Below are 15,445 nucleotides of genomic sequence, written 5' to 3'. Positions count from 1 at the left end.
GACCGAGGGGATATCATTGATGATGTGTTTGTATATCGCTATAAATCGGTACGTCTATCATATAATCCCAAAAGCACATTCCCAATCGGTATCCCGCATGCCATGCATTCGCTTTCTATCTCGCTTCAAATGTTCAAAGGACTCATAAACATCATCCAAACCATCCAACAAACATTATCAAAAGCCCTCCTCTCTAGGCCGCGCGCCATAGCTTCCTGATGGCGCAGAGAAGGCTTCATAGCCCCCGGCACTTCCGCTGCTCGAGCTAACACTCGTGCTTGGACTGGCAAGCCCACTCTTCATATTCAGTCCAGTATCCGTATCAACATCCCTGTCGGCATAACTGCCCACACTACCATCGCCTCTATCTCTTGCGGCGCCAATTCCAAAGCCGCCTCCATTAGTGCTATAACCGTAGCCGTAGCCCTCAGCGATACTCCTCTGCCTTTGCGTACCACCAAGATTCTCGCTCTCACTACCCACACGACTCAATGCTGGTTTCTCAGGTAGAGACTTCAGAAGGCCTGTGGAGGTATCCAGCATTCCCATAGCGAACTCCGTTAACTTTGCATTCCCACCACCTTCGGCTCCGCCACCCTTTGAAGATACGCCGAGTGTCCAGCGGTACTCGCCTAGCCTCCTTCTATACCACTCTGCTTCCTCTCTTCCTGGTGCTGTGGCCCAGAGTAAGGAGCCAAAGGTTCCTATCAATGCGAAATTGGTCTTGGAAGCGAAGTACCAGAATGAGCGGAGGTGAGTGGAATTGAGGCGGTTGACGAAGTCCATGGCGGATATGAGACGGGTCTTGGCTGCGCTACGGCAGATGTGAACAATGTAGGGGTCAAGAGCTGGCTTGGTATTTGGTGAAGACGGGGAAGATGGGTTAGTGCCTGTTGAGGATAGAGATCTGATGATACGACGATGGAGGGTTATTTCTGTGGCAAAGTAGGCGAGGTGGAGGAATCCAGTCGAGCAAAGCTTACTACTGTTCGCGGTTGAGGATGAAGAATCCATGCGTAAGACTTGTGGGAGGGCCGCAAACCACTCTTTCAGTTTCAATTGAACTGGCTTGGCTAGTTGGAGCACGAGATGTGTTCCTTGGGGTCCAGCATGAGTGACCGCTGCCATGGCCTGCAGTGTGTAGAACGTGTCGAGAACTTCGGCTAGAATTTGAGACAAAAGAATCATCTGGGTGAAAAGCAGACGACCATGCTCGTATTCAGCGCTCTCCTCGACGTCTGATTCGTCGAATTCGACATCCGGGAAGTCGTTTGGAGAAAGAGGTTGAACAGCCCAATTAGATGCAAATATATGAGATGGACGGCCGTGAACCAGTGACCCCCATTTGTCTTGCATATACAACGCCCACGCAAGACGCTTCCTCAATCCACGCTCCCATGGGGGTATCTTCCAATTAGAGCAATCTAAATGCAATCCCAACTCCTGACCAATGGCTACTAGTTGAGCCGTGGGTGCCCACTGATCTCCTTCAGGTCGCTGGGAAAGAAGTAAGCCGGCTTGTACTGTGGAGAGCTTCGGCCTGTACATTGCGTCTGCCAAGGTTACTCTCGCGAGCCTTTCAAGCTCCTCAATATCTGGCTTGGGGACATTTACGAGCTCTTCGCTGTGATCCCACCAGTTGATTGCCAAGATGTACACCGCGGCCAAAATGGGAGGAGAGAACTCGCGGTATGAGCGATTGTATTTCTCAAAGAACACAACTTTTTGGAGAATAGGAAAATTCGGGTGAATGATCCGGAAATATAATTCGAGAAGTGCCGGTCCGTGAGGTGCAACAATATTCTCAATTGCGTCTGCATCTTCAATTACATGCTCGTACCCTGGTGTATTGTAATCCGGAAGCATGAGAAAAGTGTCCACATCGCTGACTTTCCGCAAAGTACCCCTCGATAAAAGACTCTCATCTTGAGGATCGAACGGCGATAGGTCAATCAGTGATGGCTCGAAGTCGGTGGTAGGACCGATATATTGGCTGTAACGGTCGTTCTGTAGCCCCAGAGTTCGTTTTAAGAGTGTGGGGCCTCCAATATTGGCCATCTCCTCAACGAGCGAGTTTGTTGCACCGTTACTCGAGATACTTGACTCGGTTGGTCGTCTGCGTCTCTCGTCGGCTCTATCCGGCGATCTATAAGGGACGGGAATCAGCGGCTGCCATAGATTATATGTAGCGAGGGATACTGGGTTTAAAGTGGGCTGTGCTGCTACTCCAAAATCAACAGCTGCATAAAACTTGATTGCTTACCTTCTCTTGGCCGAAGACTCTTCTTTTCCTTCCGTGTTGAGTTTTCTTTTCCTCGGCTGCGGACTTTGCACGAAAGTGCAGTCCTGGGTGTGGAATTGGCACAGTACACAGCTTGTCTGCCCCTCGTTGATCACACATCTACTCTTCCTCCTCCGACACGCATCACATGGCCTATCCTTCCGACTTCGAATGTTTGTTCCTGCCTCGGATGCTGTACTGCTCATGCTGGCTGACAGATGAGTCCTACCGTTGGTGTGACTGTTTTTTTGGCTGTTGGGAGTTTCGATAGACTGTTCTGGGCGGGGCCTCCTCGCAGCTATAGCGATGGGCGCCGTCCGGGAGATAGCTATTGGTGCCGACATGGCGTAATGAGGCTCGATTGGAGTGCTGATCCGAACCAGGTACCGGAATTCTGTGCTGAGCCGGTGACCAACTCTGCTATTGGGGGTTGGGCCTGTAGGATGGGGGTCTGTAGCCCAGCTGCAGCTAGGAAGAACTGGATATGTGCTTCGAAGGCTCGGCAGTGTTCCCCTGTCCTCGGAGAAGGGCGAAGGCCTGTAATTGCTGTCCTTAGGGCAAACACGGACGGCGAGATACCTCAGCAGGTCTAGTGTTCCAAAGCGATGGACTACAAGGAGTAAGTCCAACGGGAGATAGAGCTCTGACTGGTCCTTGTACGGCGGGAGATGTTCCCTATCGTCGTTCCTCCCCACTTTCTCAGCAAATATCCAGGTCGGGCAGGCGGCAGAAGCTTATCTGTAGACAGACGAGGTCTACAGGAGGGATGTGTGGGATCAAAGGGCTGTGATGGGTTGAGTCTACAGATATCTTAGCAAGCGTAGAGATAAAAGATAAGGCAAGCCAGGAACCCAGGGCAGCCCGCAACAGGACTGGAGTCTGAGCGCCCAGACCAGTCAAGCCACTGTACCTTTTTATATCTGGCAGTTTTGATAGCAGTTTGTGGAGATGGTTGTCTGTTTTGCCTCGTTCGCTCATTCAGTGACTACTATCACTTTCCCAGGACCCAGCTAAAGATTGAAGGAGAATGAGATGATGGTTGGTTTTTGCCGTCATTGAGCTGGTATTAGATACAGCAGCAGCACGCCAGGGAAACCAGATGGCAAGACAGGGAAGAAGTCCGATGGTATATCACTCAGATCTGCAGAATGCACCGGGGCATCTGATCGGACCAGATCTTCTGGTGGTCTAAGGCCCTAGAAAGCCGTTGACGAGTTTCCTGATGAGGCGTTCGGAGGGTAGGGAGCATGCGTGGGGAAGGGAATGCTGGCAGCTGCGAGCTTCCTTCCGTGTGTTCGTTTTAGAAGAGTGACGAGAGCGAGAGAGAGAGAGAGAGAGAGAGAGCGATAAGCTTGCAGATGGGAGATAGCAGGCAGATGAGGTTGATACGATAGGATAGGACGAGCTAGGTATGATATCAAATAAAGAATAATCGATACACTAATTTGATACACTAGATCCACAGGGCGCGCCATTCCGAATGCTGTAATTTTACTCCAATCAAAATGGAAGGGATGCGTCCCCATACCTACTTAAATTTACCTTACCCTTACCGTCTGTACCTCGCATCTCCAGCATCCAGGACTCCAGGAGAGTCGTCTGCCGGTGATACAGCGTCAGCGGGGCCGGGGCCGGCTGTCTGGGGGCCTAGGGCCCTATCCAGTCCAGTAAAACACAGTGCTATCCTGGGACGACAGGCGACCACAAGGCTCCTTCAGCCTATCCCAGGCTGTGCTCGCCTGTCTTCGCCCCGCCTTGCTTTCTTACTTATCTCGCTTTACCAGTCTCCGGAGTTCCTCAGTACTGCATTATTGCCTCCGTGCTCCTGCTCCTGCTCCCTCGCTTCACCCGTTGGCTCGTGATTTTGACCTTCCCTCGTTTCCGTCAGCCTTTCCATGACACCAGCAAACCCTCACCGTGGCATTTCGGTACGTAATAAATGCCAGGCTCCCCGTCCTACTGGCCCCCTCTGTGCGACTTGGGTAAGGCTCTCTCCAGACCAGGCCGACCCAGTTTGCCCTTGCGAGCGGATTCGCACCACTCATCATCGCGTTCCTTATCGCGACCATGGTCTGCATCCGTCAGTATCTGGAAGGGCGGTCCATCAAACATCCGATTGTGTTCAACATCGTGCATGTCTGGGCTTGCTGGGCTGCGCCTAAAGTCAGGGTGCATGTGGGGTTGCAGATCGATTTCCCACGATAACTACGTATGTGGGAGGCCCTGCGCTCCCTGTAGTGCCCCTGTAGTGCCTTGGAATTGGTAACAGCTTCATTTGCAAGCGACCTGGTTGGCCAGGCGTGGATGAGGCTGGGGCAATGGCATGTGCTTCGTGCATGATCAGAGACAGGGCTAAAAGTGGGAGTTAGGTAATATCAGATTAGGAAAACCATTCTGTTTGGAAATTGTTTGTGTAAAAGCATCTCCGGATTTCTGGGAAGGGCAGGATGGCGGTGAAGGCCCCGCCAGAGGTCTTTGGAGATGGATAGGTACCTTAAATCTGAGAGGCTCGAGAGAGGGAAACGTGACACTGGTGATACTGCCCCGGAGTGAGATGTGGAATCGTATCTAGGCATGTCTTTGACTCTTTATTGGCTTATGTCGTGATCTTTGGGTATGTCTTGAGCATTCTAGAAAGAGCCTAGAAAACAGAACAAAAAGTCAATGCCAATCCAGCAGTTGGTGGCTGATAGACAGGCGGGCCCACGGACTTCGCCTCCGATTCGCTTGTCCCCCTGAATACTGGAGTATCTTGAAACTGAGAAATGACGGAAAGCTTCCAATAGAGTTAAAGAGGCCACTTAGTTGACAGTTACACGATTGCGTGCTGACAACCTTCTGGGCAGAAGCTCAGATCAGAGGGAAAAAATTGATATTCGAACCCTGCATTGCATGTGGCTTGCCATGGACGGAAGCTTAGCTCTCGCTAATCCAGGGGTAATTGGGGGCAGTGACAACATTCGCCAAAATCTTTGTTGACGTCTCCGAGGATAAAGGCAATACCTGAAAAAGAACGCGCCTGCTACATGAAAAAATCCCTAGCATATTCGAGTGTCACTACTATGGTCTCCAGAGATAATCCACCTCACTCTCTCCATCCAAATCATCAAACCACTCCTCCCATCCAGCAACCAACTTCAACAACTCAGCATCAAAGCCTGTCCCAGCCAAGACCGTTACTCCAAACGGCAAAGTAATCATCCTACCCTCCGCCACATCCTCAATCTCATACGTCCCACATGGAATCGAAACACCAACCAAGTCCAGCACATTCCCAAAATGCGCAAACGTACCCAGTCGTCCATTGATCGCAATCGGATCCTCGCCAACCTCTTCAATAGTAGGATGGAATGGTGTCGTAGGAACAATCATTAGTGTGATTTCTTCGACGCCTTCCTCGACATTCTCTCCCAATGTTAAGATGCTCTGGACTTTGCGTATATATTCTGCCTGTTTGTGAAAGTCTTGGAACACATCTACAGCCGTACTCTTTCTTGCTAGGACACCTTCAAAGACTTGGCGTGTGACTGGATGCAGCAGCTGTTTATTCTTCTCGAACCAACCATTAGGGAAGATAGTCATACGTTCTAGGACAAACGAACTGTTGTACAGAAGTTCGTTGGCGGCTTCGAAAGGTGTCCAATCTAAATTGACTAGTTTTCCGCCGTGTTTCTGGATCGCTGTCACTACCTGAGAGAACTGCTTGCGATAGACCGGACTGCATATATCAAGGGCACTGGTAGGTGGAATGCCGAAGCTAAATCGCAATTCGCGCGTTGTCTGCGGAGCTGAGCGTATTTGAGCGGGTAGTTTAGCAAAAAAGTCGCCCTTATCGAAACCCTTACACACAATCCATACTCTTTGGGCATCTGGGATGTTGGTAGTGAGGAAAGAGACGCAATCTTGATGTAAACAAGCAGGAGATACGCCTCGTGCTGAAACAGTTCCTTTGGTTGGCTTAAATCCGACTAAACCATTGAATAGAGCTGGCACGCGTATTGAGCCTGCCGTGTCGCTCCCTAGAGAGAAAGAGACAAGACCTTGGCTTACGGTCACTGCACTTCCACTGCTAGATCCACCAACGATATGTGCTTTGCTGAATGTAGAATGTAGAGTTCCGTATACGCTTCGACAGCCCGTCATGCCAGTGGCTAGTTGCTCCATGTTCGTCTTGCCAATGTAAAGGCCTCCAGCATCAATGCAATGCTGATAGACAGGAGCAGAGGTGGTTGGGGTAAAGGCAAGAGCAGGACATCCAGTTGTGGTAGGAATACCTGCGATGTTGATACTGTCTTTGACGCTGAATGGAACTCCCCATAGGGGCGGTCTGTCCTTTTCGTCTGGCCATCTCCTATAAAGCTCATTCGCAGCTTTCATTACCTCGCTAAGAGGTTGAAGGTAGATCCAAACAGATGGTTGAACAGATTTGTATGCATCGATTCGATCGTAGACCGCTTGCACGACATGTTGAGGCTTGATGCCTGCCTCGTAATCCAGTAGTAAACTCTCGATATTGAGACTCGAGTCCCAACGATCCATATCGGAGTCTTCCCAAGTCTTCAACATTCCCACTTCTTCGTAGATATTTGGTCTTCCATCTGGATCAATCCCGGGCAGAACCATTGATAATCCGTCTAAGGCCACGAAGCCTAGCCGTCGGTAAAGCGACGATGCTGCGATCGTGCTCTCAAGATATACTGGTAGACGGTCTTGTTTGGCTTTCTCGACACCCCAATTACTCAAAATAGTCCCAGCGCCGCGACCTTGATGATTCGGTACCGTGCCAACAAACGTCAGCCCTGAGCAGTGTCAGCGTGGCCATCCAAAGCTCTCCAAGTGCACGTGATGATGATGGAAGAATGTCGCCAGCCTTAAGACTTACAAAAGACAAGACTCACGGTAGCACTTCGCTTCCCAAATAATCCTGTGTTTCATAGCCTCCGCAAGGTCATGATACCGGTCAAGCCATTCATGTTGGCAATCATCTGGCCACGTGATGCCTTCATGCAACGCTGCCTTTCCCTCAGTTGGCAGATCCCACTTCGCGAAAGCGATAACCTGCTCGTTTACCTCAAGCTCTGCATCCTTTACCACTAAGATAGCTTTTGAGTCTTGAGAGTTCTGGATGGCATGGAGTGTTTCCTGGCTGAGGATGGACCGTAGGGCTTTGAGGCTCGCGGAAGTGGGGAATTGTGCATGTAAGAGAGGGTTACCATCGAATGCTTGAAGATGGATTGTTGCTATACGGTCGGCATCTAATGGCGAGGCTGGGAGAAGTTGCAGAACCATTCTTGAATTTCAATAGTGATGTTGATGATGGTTCAATATTGTCGTTGGATTGAGGGGTTTTGCCGAGAGGTATTAGCCGACTGGTAAGATCTTATCCAATTTCTCCACCGCAGTGATATCTGTTGTTTGGTTCTTTTATCAAGCCTCTGACATCAAATATCCTGTGTATTGAACAATCGCATAGATGACACAGCTCCGAAGAATCTGCAAGTACCAAATGATGAATATCTATCTCACATGATTATGATTGCATCTTGATATGCCTGTTGCAACGGGCAAAATTGCCCAGAAACTCTCTCAGTCAGCAGCAGTACTAAGCAGGAGCCTATTTCGTTTGCCATTGTCGAGGTATGCGGATATTGGAAGTCCAAGAAATGCAAACTCGTTTAGAGATCAGGTCGACAAAACAAGCCAGGATTAAACACTAGCTATGGAGAAAGTTCAAGGCGCTCACTGGCCTGGATTGTAATCTGGACGATTTCGTCGAAATTCAGGACCGGCGTTCATTGAACGTCAGGCCATGCATGGCCAGTTTCAAGGAGTCAACCTTCCATGCTCGCCTAAGCCACCTTTTCGGAATGCCTCCAGCTCCCAACACGCATCAACAACATTTTTCATCAATGGCCATTTCCCCAACTCAACACCAACTCGCAAACCGCCCTGAACGGCCGGAATCAGAAACACATCCGCAAACGTAGGCTCATTACCAACGCTATATCTTCCTTTTTCACCTCTGCTGAGAAACTCCTCATATACACCAAAGCCACGCTCATATACATATTTAGCCCACTTCTCGCCATCGCCTCTGAAGTCATCAATGATCTTCTGCCGGATACGAGAGTTCTGCGGCGGTTGAATATCACATGCTACCAGACTTGTGAGTTCTAGTACCCTTGCTCGTTGTGCCACTTGCGACGTTGGTGGTAGGAGAGGCGGAGAAGGAAAATTGGTTTCCAGGAAATCGAGAATGGCTGGGGACTGAGTGATCGCAAGTTTTTCAGGTGATGAGAAGTTATCAGAGGCCTCAACAACTAGAGACGGAAGACTTCCATTAGGATTTATGGCAAGATAGTCTGGTCTACGGTTTTGAGCTTCGGCGATAGATATGCTATGATGAGTCAAGGTAATCCCTTTGAGATACGAGGCAATCCGAATTCGCGCGCTACAGCCGGAGAGAGGTGTGGTGTATAGATGAAGTGTTTTGAAAGCTTGAGAAGCCATATCTGAGGCCCCTTAGAACGCGGAAGAGGTATTTCTGTGTGTAATGTGTCCCTTTGAGACTTTGAACGATCTGACCGAGAAGTCCTTCTTCCAATTTTACATTTCCCCAGGAAAATCAATATAAAGCGCATGGACTGTCCTGTTGGAATCCGGACAGTTGTCGCCCCCAATGAATCGAGATCTGAGTTAGTCAGCTTCGAGCAGTCAAGCTGGAAAAGGACACACTGAGTTTACCGGATGCGAGTTGTACCCTCCGTTGGTTCAATCAGGAATAGTTTGCCACTCAAGGATGCCTGTGACAAAGCTATTCGAGCTTGTTACAAACATCGAGAAAACACCAGCCCTTGAGGTTGCTACCGGTTGTGAAAGTCAATAGTGGTGTTGATGATACCTAGGCTCACAAGAAGTTTACTTTGTGCAGCTTTCATGTGAATAATAATGGTAGTGCATAATGAGTACATTTCCATGCCCTGCGCTGCGCTAGTTGGTAATTAGCGATTACCCCGATGATCAACCATGACATTCTCTTCACACATTCCTCCTCACAGTCACGCATTCACAACTCAACATGGCTGCCAACCTCTATCGTATGCTGCTCCCAACGTCTGCCCAGAATGATGTGTCGAGGCAGCACAAACACCAGACGCTTGCCAAATACGAGATACCGACCAAAAAGGGATGGTGGCTGAATTAGTGCAGGCAATAGCTACTCAGGGGTTCAAGACTTGGCCCTCCCACTTCCCTGAACCACGGTAGGTCCGGTCGTTCTCCTTGAATCACGTATCTTTTCAATTCCTCCCTCAGCGCACGATATCTCTTTGCTCATCGAGCAGTCCCATTCGTTCTACTCATCGGTATGTGACGTTGATCGACGGAGTGGAGTTGTGGTGGAATTTGTCTTGCGACCTCTGGCACCATTCAAAATTCGTAACGCCTCGAACAGTAACTCCAACTTCAACGTGCCTTCGTGCTGTTTACACCATTGCACCAGTCCTGGATCCCCATCACCGCAATCGGGTGACGACATTGATCGGAACATCGCGGTTGTGAAGGAGAGCAAGGCAGTACTTCAGTATCTGGGTCACCACAAGTTTTATTTCAACACGATGGCTTCAAAAGCGCTAGAGATGGATCCGATAGTGCGTTCGGAGGACGATTTCGAGGCAGAACCATTCCTTACCGAGGAAGAGGTCTTGACGGACAGCAAATTCTACCATGCCAGCAACTCTACAGCATCGATACATCCCACTTGCCTACCTCCAAAAGGCCGATTTCTTCGCTTCGCCAGGTGGACAGTGTTTGGTGTTTACCGGCGGATATTCCTCTCAATCGTCATAATCAATATATGGCAAGGCCACCGAATAATTACGATGAAACGGAGGTCGAAATATTCTCCTCTACTTGTCGACATATCGACTGCTGCATCTGCCAATATGCTGCTCGCTATTCTTATGCGTCAGGACTATATCATAAACCTCATTTTCAAAGTTTGTTGGTTCGTCCCATTTTGGGCACCTCTCAGGCTGAGAAGATCATTGGCCAAGATCTACGAGTATGGTGGACTTCATAGCGGTGCAGCAGTCTGTTCAGTATTGTGGTTTACACTACTGGCTGGCATCTTGACATGGGAGTTTGTCACGATCCGAATTGCAGATCCCCTTATCATTCTGTGGTCCTTTGTTGTCGTCGGTGTTCTCTGGACGATGCTGATCACAGCATATCCAACGTTTCGAGCCTCGAGGCATAACACCTTCGAAAATATACATCGATTCGGAGGCTGGGCGGTGCTTGCTATTTTTTGGCCTGAGCTATGGCTATTTACTCGAGCACTTGGCCACCAAGCTGGACCTGCTTCACCTGGAGCAGTGCTTACAAAGCTTCCTGCATTCTGGCTTCTGATGGCGTCTTGCTTCCACGTTGCTTTACCATGGATGCGTCTTCGCCGCCTGAAAATACAGCCGGAACGTTTAGGTGTAGGAGTTCATGCCATTCGAATTCATCTATTTGAGAAAGTTCCCAACTGTGTCGTATATCGTATTGCTGATACGCCACTGAAGGAATGGCATTCGTTCGCGTGTATCCCGGAAAGAGACGGCAATGGAGGCTCTTTGATTGTCTCCAATGCTGGCGACTGGACAAGAAGAGCCATCAACAATCCGAAGAAGTGGTATTACACTCGTGGCATACCTACTGTTGGAGTCCTCTGCATGGCCCAGCTTTTTCGTAAAGTGATTATCGTGACTACTGGATCAGGAATTGGGCCATGCTTGGGAACAATGATGAACATTCCTGCCACGACATGCAGGGTATTGTGGAGCGCACCCGAGCCCAGACACACCTTTGGCGATGAGATTTGTGATCGAGTGCTTGAGGTTGATCCAGAGGCTGTGGTAATCGATACACACGCCGTTGGACGCAAAGACCTGGTCGCCTTGGCGTACAAGTTATATGTCGAAGAGAGAGCAGAGGCAATTTTCTGTGTCAGCAACAAGGCGTTGTCGAAGCACCTGGTCTATGAAATGGAAAGTCGAGGCGTTCCGGCTTTTGGACCGATCTGGGACTCATGAGGTACTTCTTGGTAATTTCGACCCACGAATAACGAACATGTGTATAGGCGTTTTAGATTGGATTGATGATGGAGTTCTGGTAATGCTTCTGAAATTTCTATTGATAGACTAGATTTTTACGCTAACAAGATACATCATGACTTCGTACCATTTGTCCCGTTTGTCCCGTTTGTTTCTCCCTTGTAAAACTTCTCAAACTTGTACTTTTCCTCTCGCTCCCAATATTTATTGAAACCCACACCTTCACAGACCTCAGAATAGCTCAGGATAACGGGAGGAGCACCAATGGTCATGCTCTTCTTCAGGTTCTCCAAAGTTTCGCGAATGCTTCGCAGCTTAGCAGCTACCAATGTCCAAGGATACGCGACAGCACAGAAACCCAGCTCAGCAAGGTCTTTGGCAGACAGGTTTTCAGTCTTTCCTCCCTCGATGATATTTGCGAAAATCGGAGCTCCAACCTCCTTCACAGCCTTGCGCATAGCTTCTTGGTCTGGAATTGCCTCGATAAAGACTGCGTCGACACCGATACGAACGAACTCTTTCGCTCTGGCGATAGCCTCATCCCAACCAAGAATCAGGGAGTCTGTACGAGCAAGAACAAAGATGTCGAGACCTTCATCACGAGCATCACAAGCTGCCTGAATGCGAGCAAAGGCTTCGCCTCTGCCTACAACGGCTTTCCCTTTGGTGTGGCCGCATCCTAATTCGAAGTGTTAACAGGTGTCGCAGGCATAGGCGAAAATAAAAAGGGGCTCGCTTACGCTTCGGCCAAGTCTGATCCTCAATCATAACACCAGCTGCACCAGCCGTAGCGTAACACTCTACGGTCCTCTTGACATTCATAGGACTTCCATATCCAGTATCTCCATCAGCCATGACTGGAACGCTGACTTGGCGAACGACATTCTGGATTGTGTCACACATCTCCTGACAAGCGATGTACCCGGTATCAGGAAGGCCGTATGCGCTTGACACAGGGTAGCCCGCGAGGAAGCACATTGGAAAGCCCGCTTCTTCTACTAAGCGTGAGCTGAGACCGTCGTAAGTGCAGGCATGGGCAAGGATTTTGGTGGGATCGTTATGTGCTTCAATCATCATGGTTCGTAGTCGAGAAGCCTGGATGGAGGGAATGCGGCCGCGGACATTGGGTAGTGAGAGGGTAGTTTGAGTGAGTTGACCAGTCTTTCCGCCTTTGGTTGGGACCGGCGAGTCGAACTTGAAGGGGTATTCCACGGTGTTGACAATTGATTTGGACATATTGATTATGTTTTTTTAGGAGGACTGGGAGTGCAAAAGATTCCTTTCAAGGCAGGAAGACACTTAGAGGCAGGAGGATAGTCGATGACTGACAAGAGATGAGATAGGATTTCGAGGAATTAGAGGCGCTTATATACTGCTTTCAACGAGCATGTATTCAACCAAGCTGGGTCCATAAAGCCAACGCCTCCGCGCAACCCCGCAACCCCGCAAGCCTCCCCGGCGACAATTGCCCTTTGCATCAGTCCTTTTCGGTGCGGGATAAGCTGTTTTTCTTCATTCTAGACTTGCGATCGTCAATGCCTGGCACAAAAATTCTTGAGAGCCAAGCTGCCATGCGTATCAAGCTCCGCCAGGTTCCGAACTTCTCCTGAAGTAGCCGGCGGATAGGGCGGGGAAGCCACGGCAGGCTACGGAACATCCACTGCGTCTGCAAACCCCCATTCTCGACACTCTGCCGCCGCCTCAGTCTGGAATCTGGGGAAATCTGGGGTTGGCCCCAACAAGGAAGTTTGAAGCTAAGCTATCCCATCACTCTGGTGTCTATAAGTTGAGCCAGATCCAGCTCTAGATGAAGATCATTGCAACATCATCAGGTTTGTGTTCGCACGACACCGCGATAATAGTCTGGCGAGCACTATAGCTTTTTCAACGCCTCAACAATAAATACCCTCAAACGTCGCTTCAAAAATGTCCGTTCAACAAGACTGGTCTAATCATAAGATCAACTCACATCAAATCGAGGATGTCGATTCAATGGAGAAAGGCCCCCAAGAACCCATTTCCCAATCCCATGTCCCCGCTGACGTCCAGAAGAGGATCAGACATCAGGTACACAAAGTTCACATTTCCTGTCCACTCATCAAGACTAACCATTATCCTCTGTTAGTTTGATAGGCATGTTTTGCCTCTCGTGTGCTCTCTGTACGTCCTGTCATATCTCGACAGAGGCAACATCGGAAATGCAAAGACAGCTGGGGCACAAGTTGCTTTAGGCCTCGATAGTGTTCAGGTAATTAACCTTCCCCCGATGATTGTTGATCACTGACGAAAATAGTGGACTTGGGTTCTCAATGCATTCTACATCTGCTATGTCTTGTTTGAATGGACCACCCTCTTGTGGAAAATATTCCCGGCTCATATTTACGTCGCGGCTCTATGCGTTTTTTGGGGGTCCGCTGCAATGTGCTCTGGATTCGTCAACAACATGGCTGGGCTTGTAGCTTGCAGAAGTCTCCTCGGTGTTTTCGAGGCTGGCTTTGGCGCCGGAGCTCCATACTACCTCTCCCTCTTCTATCAGAGACGCGAACTCGGTCTCAGAGTCTCTGTGCTCCTTGGAATGTCGCCCTTGGCAAACAGCTTTGCTTCAGCCCTCGCATACGGCATTACCCATATCGAAACATCCTGGGGGTCTTGGAGATATTTGTTCATCATCGGTACGTTTCTTTCTAAATTCACCATATATGATTCGCCTAATATGTGGAGCAGAGGGCATCCCAACCATTGTATTCGCTCCTGTGGTCTACTTCTTCCTCGCCGACTCCCCAGGAACAGCCAAGTTCCTCTCTTCAGAAGACCAGACGACTGCTATTGAGCGACTTCAGACACGAGACACAACCGCCAAAAGTAAGGTCCATTGGAAGCAATTCTTTGCTGGCCTTGCCGACTACCAAAACTATGTTCATACCGCCATACACTTTTGCTGCAACTATTCATTCGCTGGACTGTCCAATTTCCTGCCCACTATCGTAAATGATATGGGCTATACAAGCATCCAAGCACAGGGACTCACTGCACCACCATACTTTGTTGCCTTCCTTTGCTGTGTGGCGGCTGCTTTCACGTCCGACAGATATGGAATGCGTGGTTACATCGTTGCTGGTTTTGCAACTGTGGGCATGGTCGGCTACTTGTTGCTCGTTCTCGTAAAAGATGAGTTTAGCACTGGTCCTAGATATCTTGGTGTTTGGCTTGCATGCTGTGGCGTCTTTCCCGCTCTCGCAATCAACATCACTTGGCTTTTGAACAACCAGGGAGGAGATTCAAAGCGTGGCGCTGGACTTGCGATCCTTGCCATCGTTGGTCAATGCAGTTCATTTGTTAGCTCTGCTGTGTTTCCTAAGACTGCCGGGTGAGTTGGCGAATGCAATAATCGATTTCCACATCCATTAAACTAACATGTTTCTTAGCCCTCGCTATGCCCTTGGCTGCTCCCTTGGTGCTGGATTTACTGGTCTGATTGTCCTTCTCGCTTTGGGGCTCCACCTCAAGCTCAGCGCCGAAAACAGAAAAAGAGATAGGATCCACGGTCCCGTTGACCCGGACGAGCACATCGACGTCAGTGCTCTTGGTGATCAACACCCGAAATTCAGATACTTAACATGATCCATACACCTACGGGATTGATTCGTTGAGTGAAATAAGCTGCACTTATGTCGCGCTCAATCCGCCGTCTAGAAGCTGACATGAGTTGGTACATACTAGGGCTTGCTTGTGGTATTTCTTTCTAGAACTATTTGGTGGGTGTTTTGGTTGAAAGTTTACAGTTATTGACGGACATGAAGATCAAGTGCTGAGCTCGGTCCGGATAACTGGTGCTGTTAGAGTTTTTTTGGGCTTTGACACCTCCATTGGAAGCTGCTTCTTGTATATACAAAAAAAAATTGGTCAGAAAACGGTCTTCGTATCATCCTGGCTTTCTCTATTCCTGTTGGTGAACACCCATTTCAAGGCCCTCTTCTTTCGAGGGGAGATCAATAGTACTCTCTGCGCCTTCCGTTCCGCAATTAGCAGCTGTGATTTGAGATGGATTTCTCTCATCAAAGTTCTA

General features: G+C 49.3%; 7 protein-coding genes across 7 annotated transcripts; 2 read left to right on the top strand and 5 right to left on the bottom strand.

Annotated features, from left to right (window-relative positions):
• Positions 1–4: 4 nt before the first annotated feature.
• On the bottom strand, positions 5–3,624 carry DAL81_2 (Fungal specific transcription factor). Its single transcript, XM_058498248.1, has 2 exons — positions 3,192–3,624; positions 5–3,081 (listed from the first exon to the last, which is right to left on the bottom strand). The coding sequence occupies exon 2, from the start codon at positions 2,056–2,058 to the stop codon at positions 178–180; it is 1,881 nt and encodes a 626-aa protein (XP_058351759.1). The 5' UTR covers positions 2,059–3,081; positions 3,192–3,624; the 3' UTR covers positions 5–177.
• Positions 3,625–5,341: 1,717 nt separating this feature from the next.
• ONS95_004869 (uncharacterized protein) lies at positions 5,342–7,570 on the bottom strand (the record flags this gene model as incomplete). The annotated part of the gene is made up of 2 exons (XM_058498247.1): positions 5,342–7,080; positions 7,180–7,570. The coding sequence occupies 2 exons, from the start codon at positions 7,568–7,570 to the stop codon at positions 5,342–5,344; spliced, it is 2,130 nt and encodes a 709-aa protein (XP_058351758.1).
• Positions 7,571–8,104: 534 nt separating this feature from the next.
• On the bottom strand, positions 8,105–8,791 carry ONS95_004868 (uncharacterized protein; the record flags this gene model as incomplete). Its single annotated transcript, XM_058498246.1, has 1 exon — positions 8,105–8,791. The coding sequence occupies one exon, from the start codon at positions 8,789–8,791 to the stop codon at positions 8,105–8,107; it is 687 nt and encodes a 228-aa protein (XP_058351757.1).
• An 844-nt stretch (positions 8,792–9,635) lies between these two features.
• ONS95_004867 (uncharacterized protein) lies at positions 9,636–9,830 on the bottom strand (the record flags this gene model as incomplete). Its single annotated transcript, XM_058498245.1, has 1 exon — positions 9,636–9,830. One exon carries the CDS (start codon positions 9,828–9,830, stop codon positions 9,636–9,638), a length of 195 nt encoding a protein of 64 aa, XP_058351756.1.
• A 67-nt stretch (positions 9,831–9,897) lies between these two features.
• ONS95_004866 (uncharacterized protein) lies at positions 9,898–11,358 on the top strand (the record flags this gene model as incomplete). The annotated part of the gene is made up of 1 exon (XM_058498244.1): positions 9,898–11,358. The coding sequence occupies one exon, from the start codon at positions 9,898–9,900 to the stop codon at positions 11,356–11,358; it is 1,461 nt and encodes a 486-aa protein (XP_058351755.1).
• A 134-nt stretch (positions 11,359–11,492) lies between these two features.
• Positions 11,493–12,615, bottom strand: ONS95_004865 (uncharacterized protein; the record flags this gene model as incomplete). Its single annotated transcript, XM_058498243.1, has 2 exons — positions 11,493–12,058; positions 12,120–12,615. 2 exons carry the CDS (start codon positions 12,613–12,615, stop codon positions 11,493–11,495), a joined length of 1,062 nt encoding a protein of 353 aa, XP_058351754.1.
• Positions 11,500–15,294, top strand: ONS95_004864 (uncharacterized protein). The gene is made up of 5 exons (XM_058498242.1): positions 11,500–13,446; positions 13,505–13,627; positions 13,673–14,051; positions 14,104–14,746; positions 14,805–15,294. Exons 1-5 carry the CDS (start codon positions 13,306–13,308, stop codon positions 14,998–15,000), a joined length of 1,482 nt encoding a protein of 493 aa, XP_058351753.1. The 5' UTR covers positions 11,500–13,305; the 3' UTR covers positions 15,001–15,294.
• The last annotated feature ends 151 nt before the right edge of the window (positions 15,295–15,445 follow it).

This window comes from Cadophora gregata, assembly GCF_030347475.1.
Source record: "Cadophora gregata isolate MNR1 chromosome Unknown scaffold_15, whole genome shotgun sequence".
Classification (NCBI taxonomy): Eukaryota; Fungi; Ascomycota; class Leotiomycetes; order Helotiales; family Ploettnerulaceae; genus Cadophora; species Cadophora gregata.
Note: the sequence above shows the minus strand (reverse complement) of the source record. Positions and strands in the feature narration are given on the sequence as shown.

What these genes read in the sequence shown, in the direction of transcription:
- ONS95_004864 (XM_058498242.1), top strand. Translation starts at nt 13,306, where the DNA reads ATGTCCGTTCAACAAGACTGGTCTAATCATAAGATCAACTCACATCAA. An exon ending in AGAAGAGGATCAGACATCAG is followed by an intron (nt 13,447 to 13,504) that starts GTACACAAAGTT and finishes ATCCTCTGTTAG; the next exon opens with TTTGATAGGCATGTTTTGCC. An exon ending in GTGTTTCCTAAGACTGCCGG is followed by an intron (nt 14,747 to 14,804) that starts GTGAGTTGGCGA and finishes CATGTTTCTTAG; the next exon opens with CCCTCGCTATGCCCTTGGCT.
- DAL81_2 (XM_058498248.1), bottom strand. Translation starts at nt 2,058, where the DNA reads ATGGCCAATATTGGAGGCCCCACACTCTTAAAACGAACTCTGGGGCTA.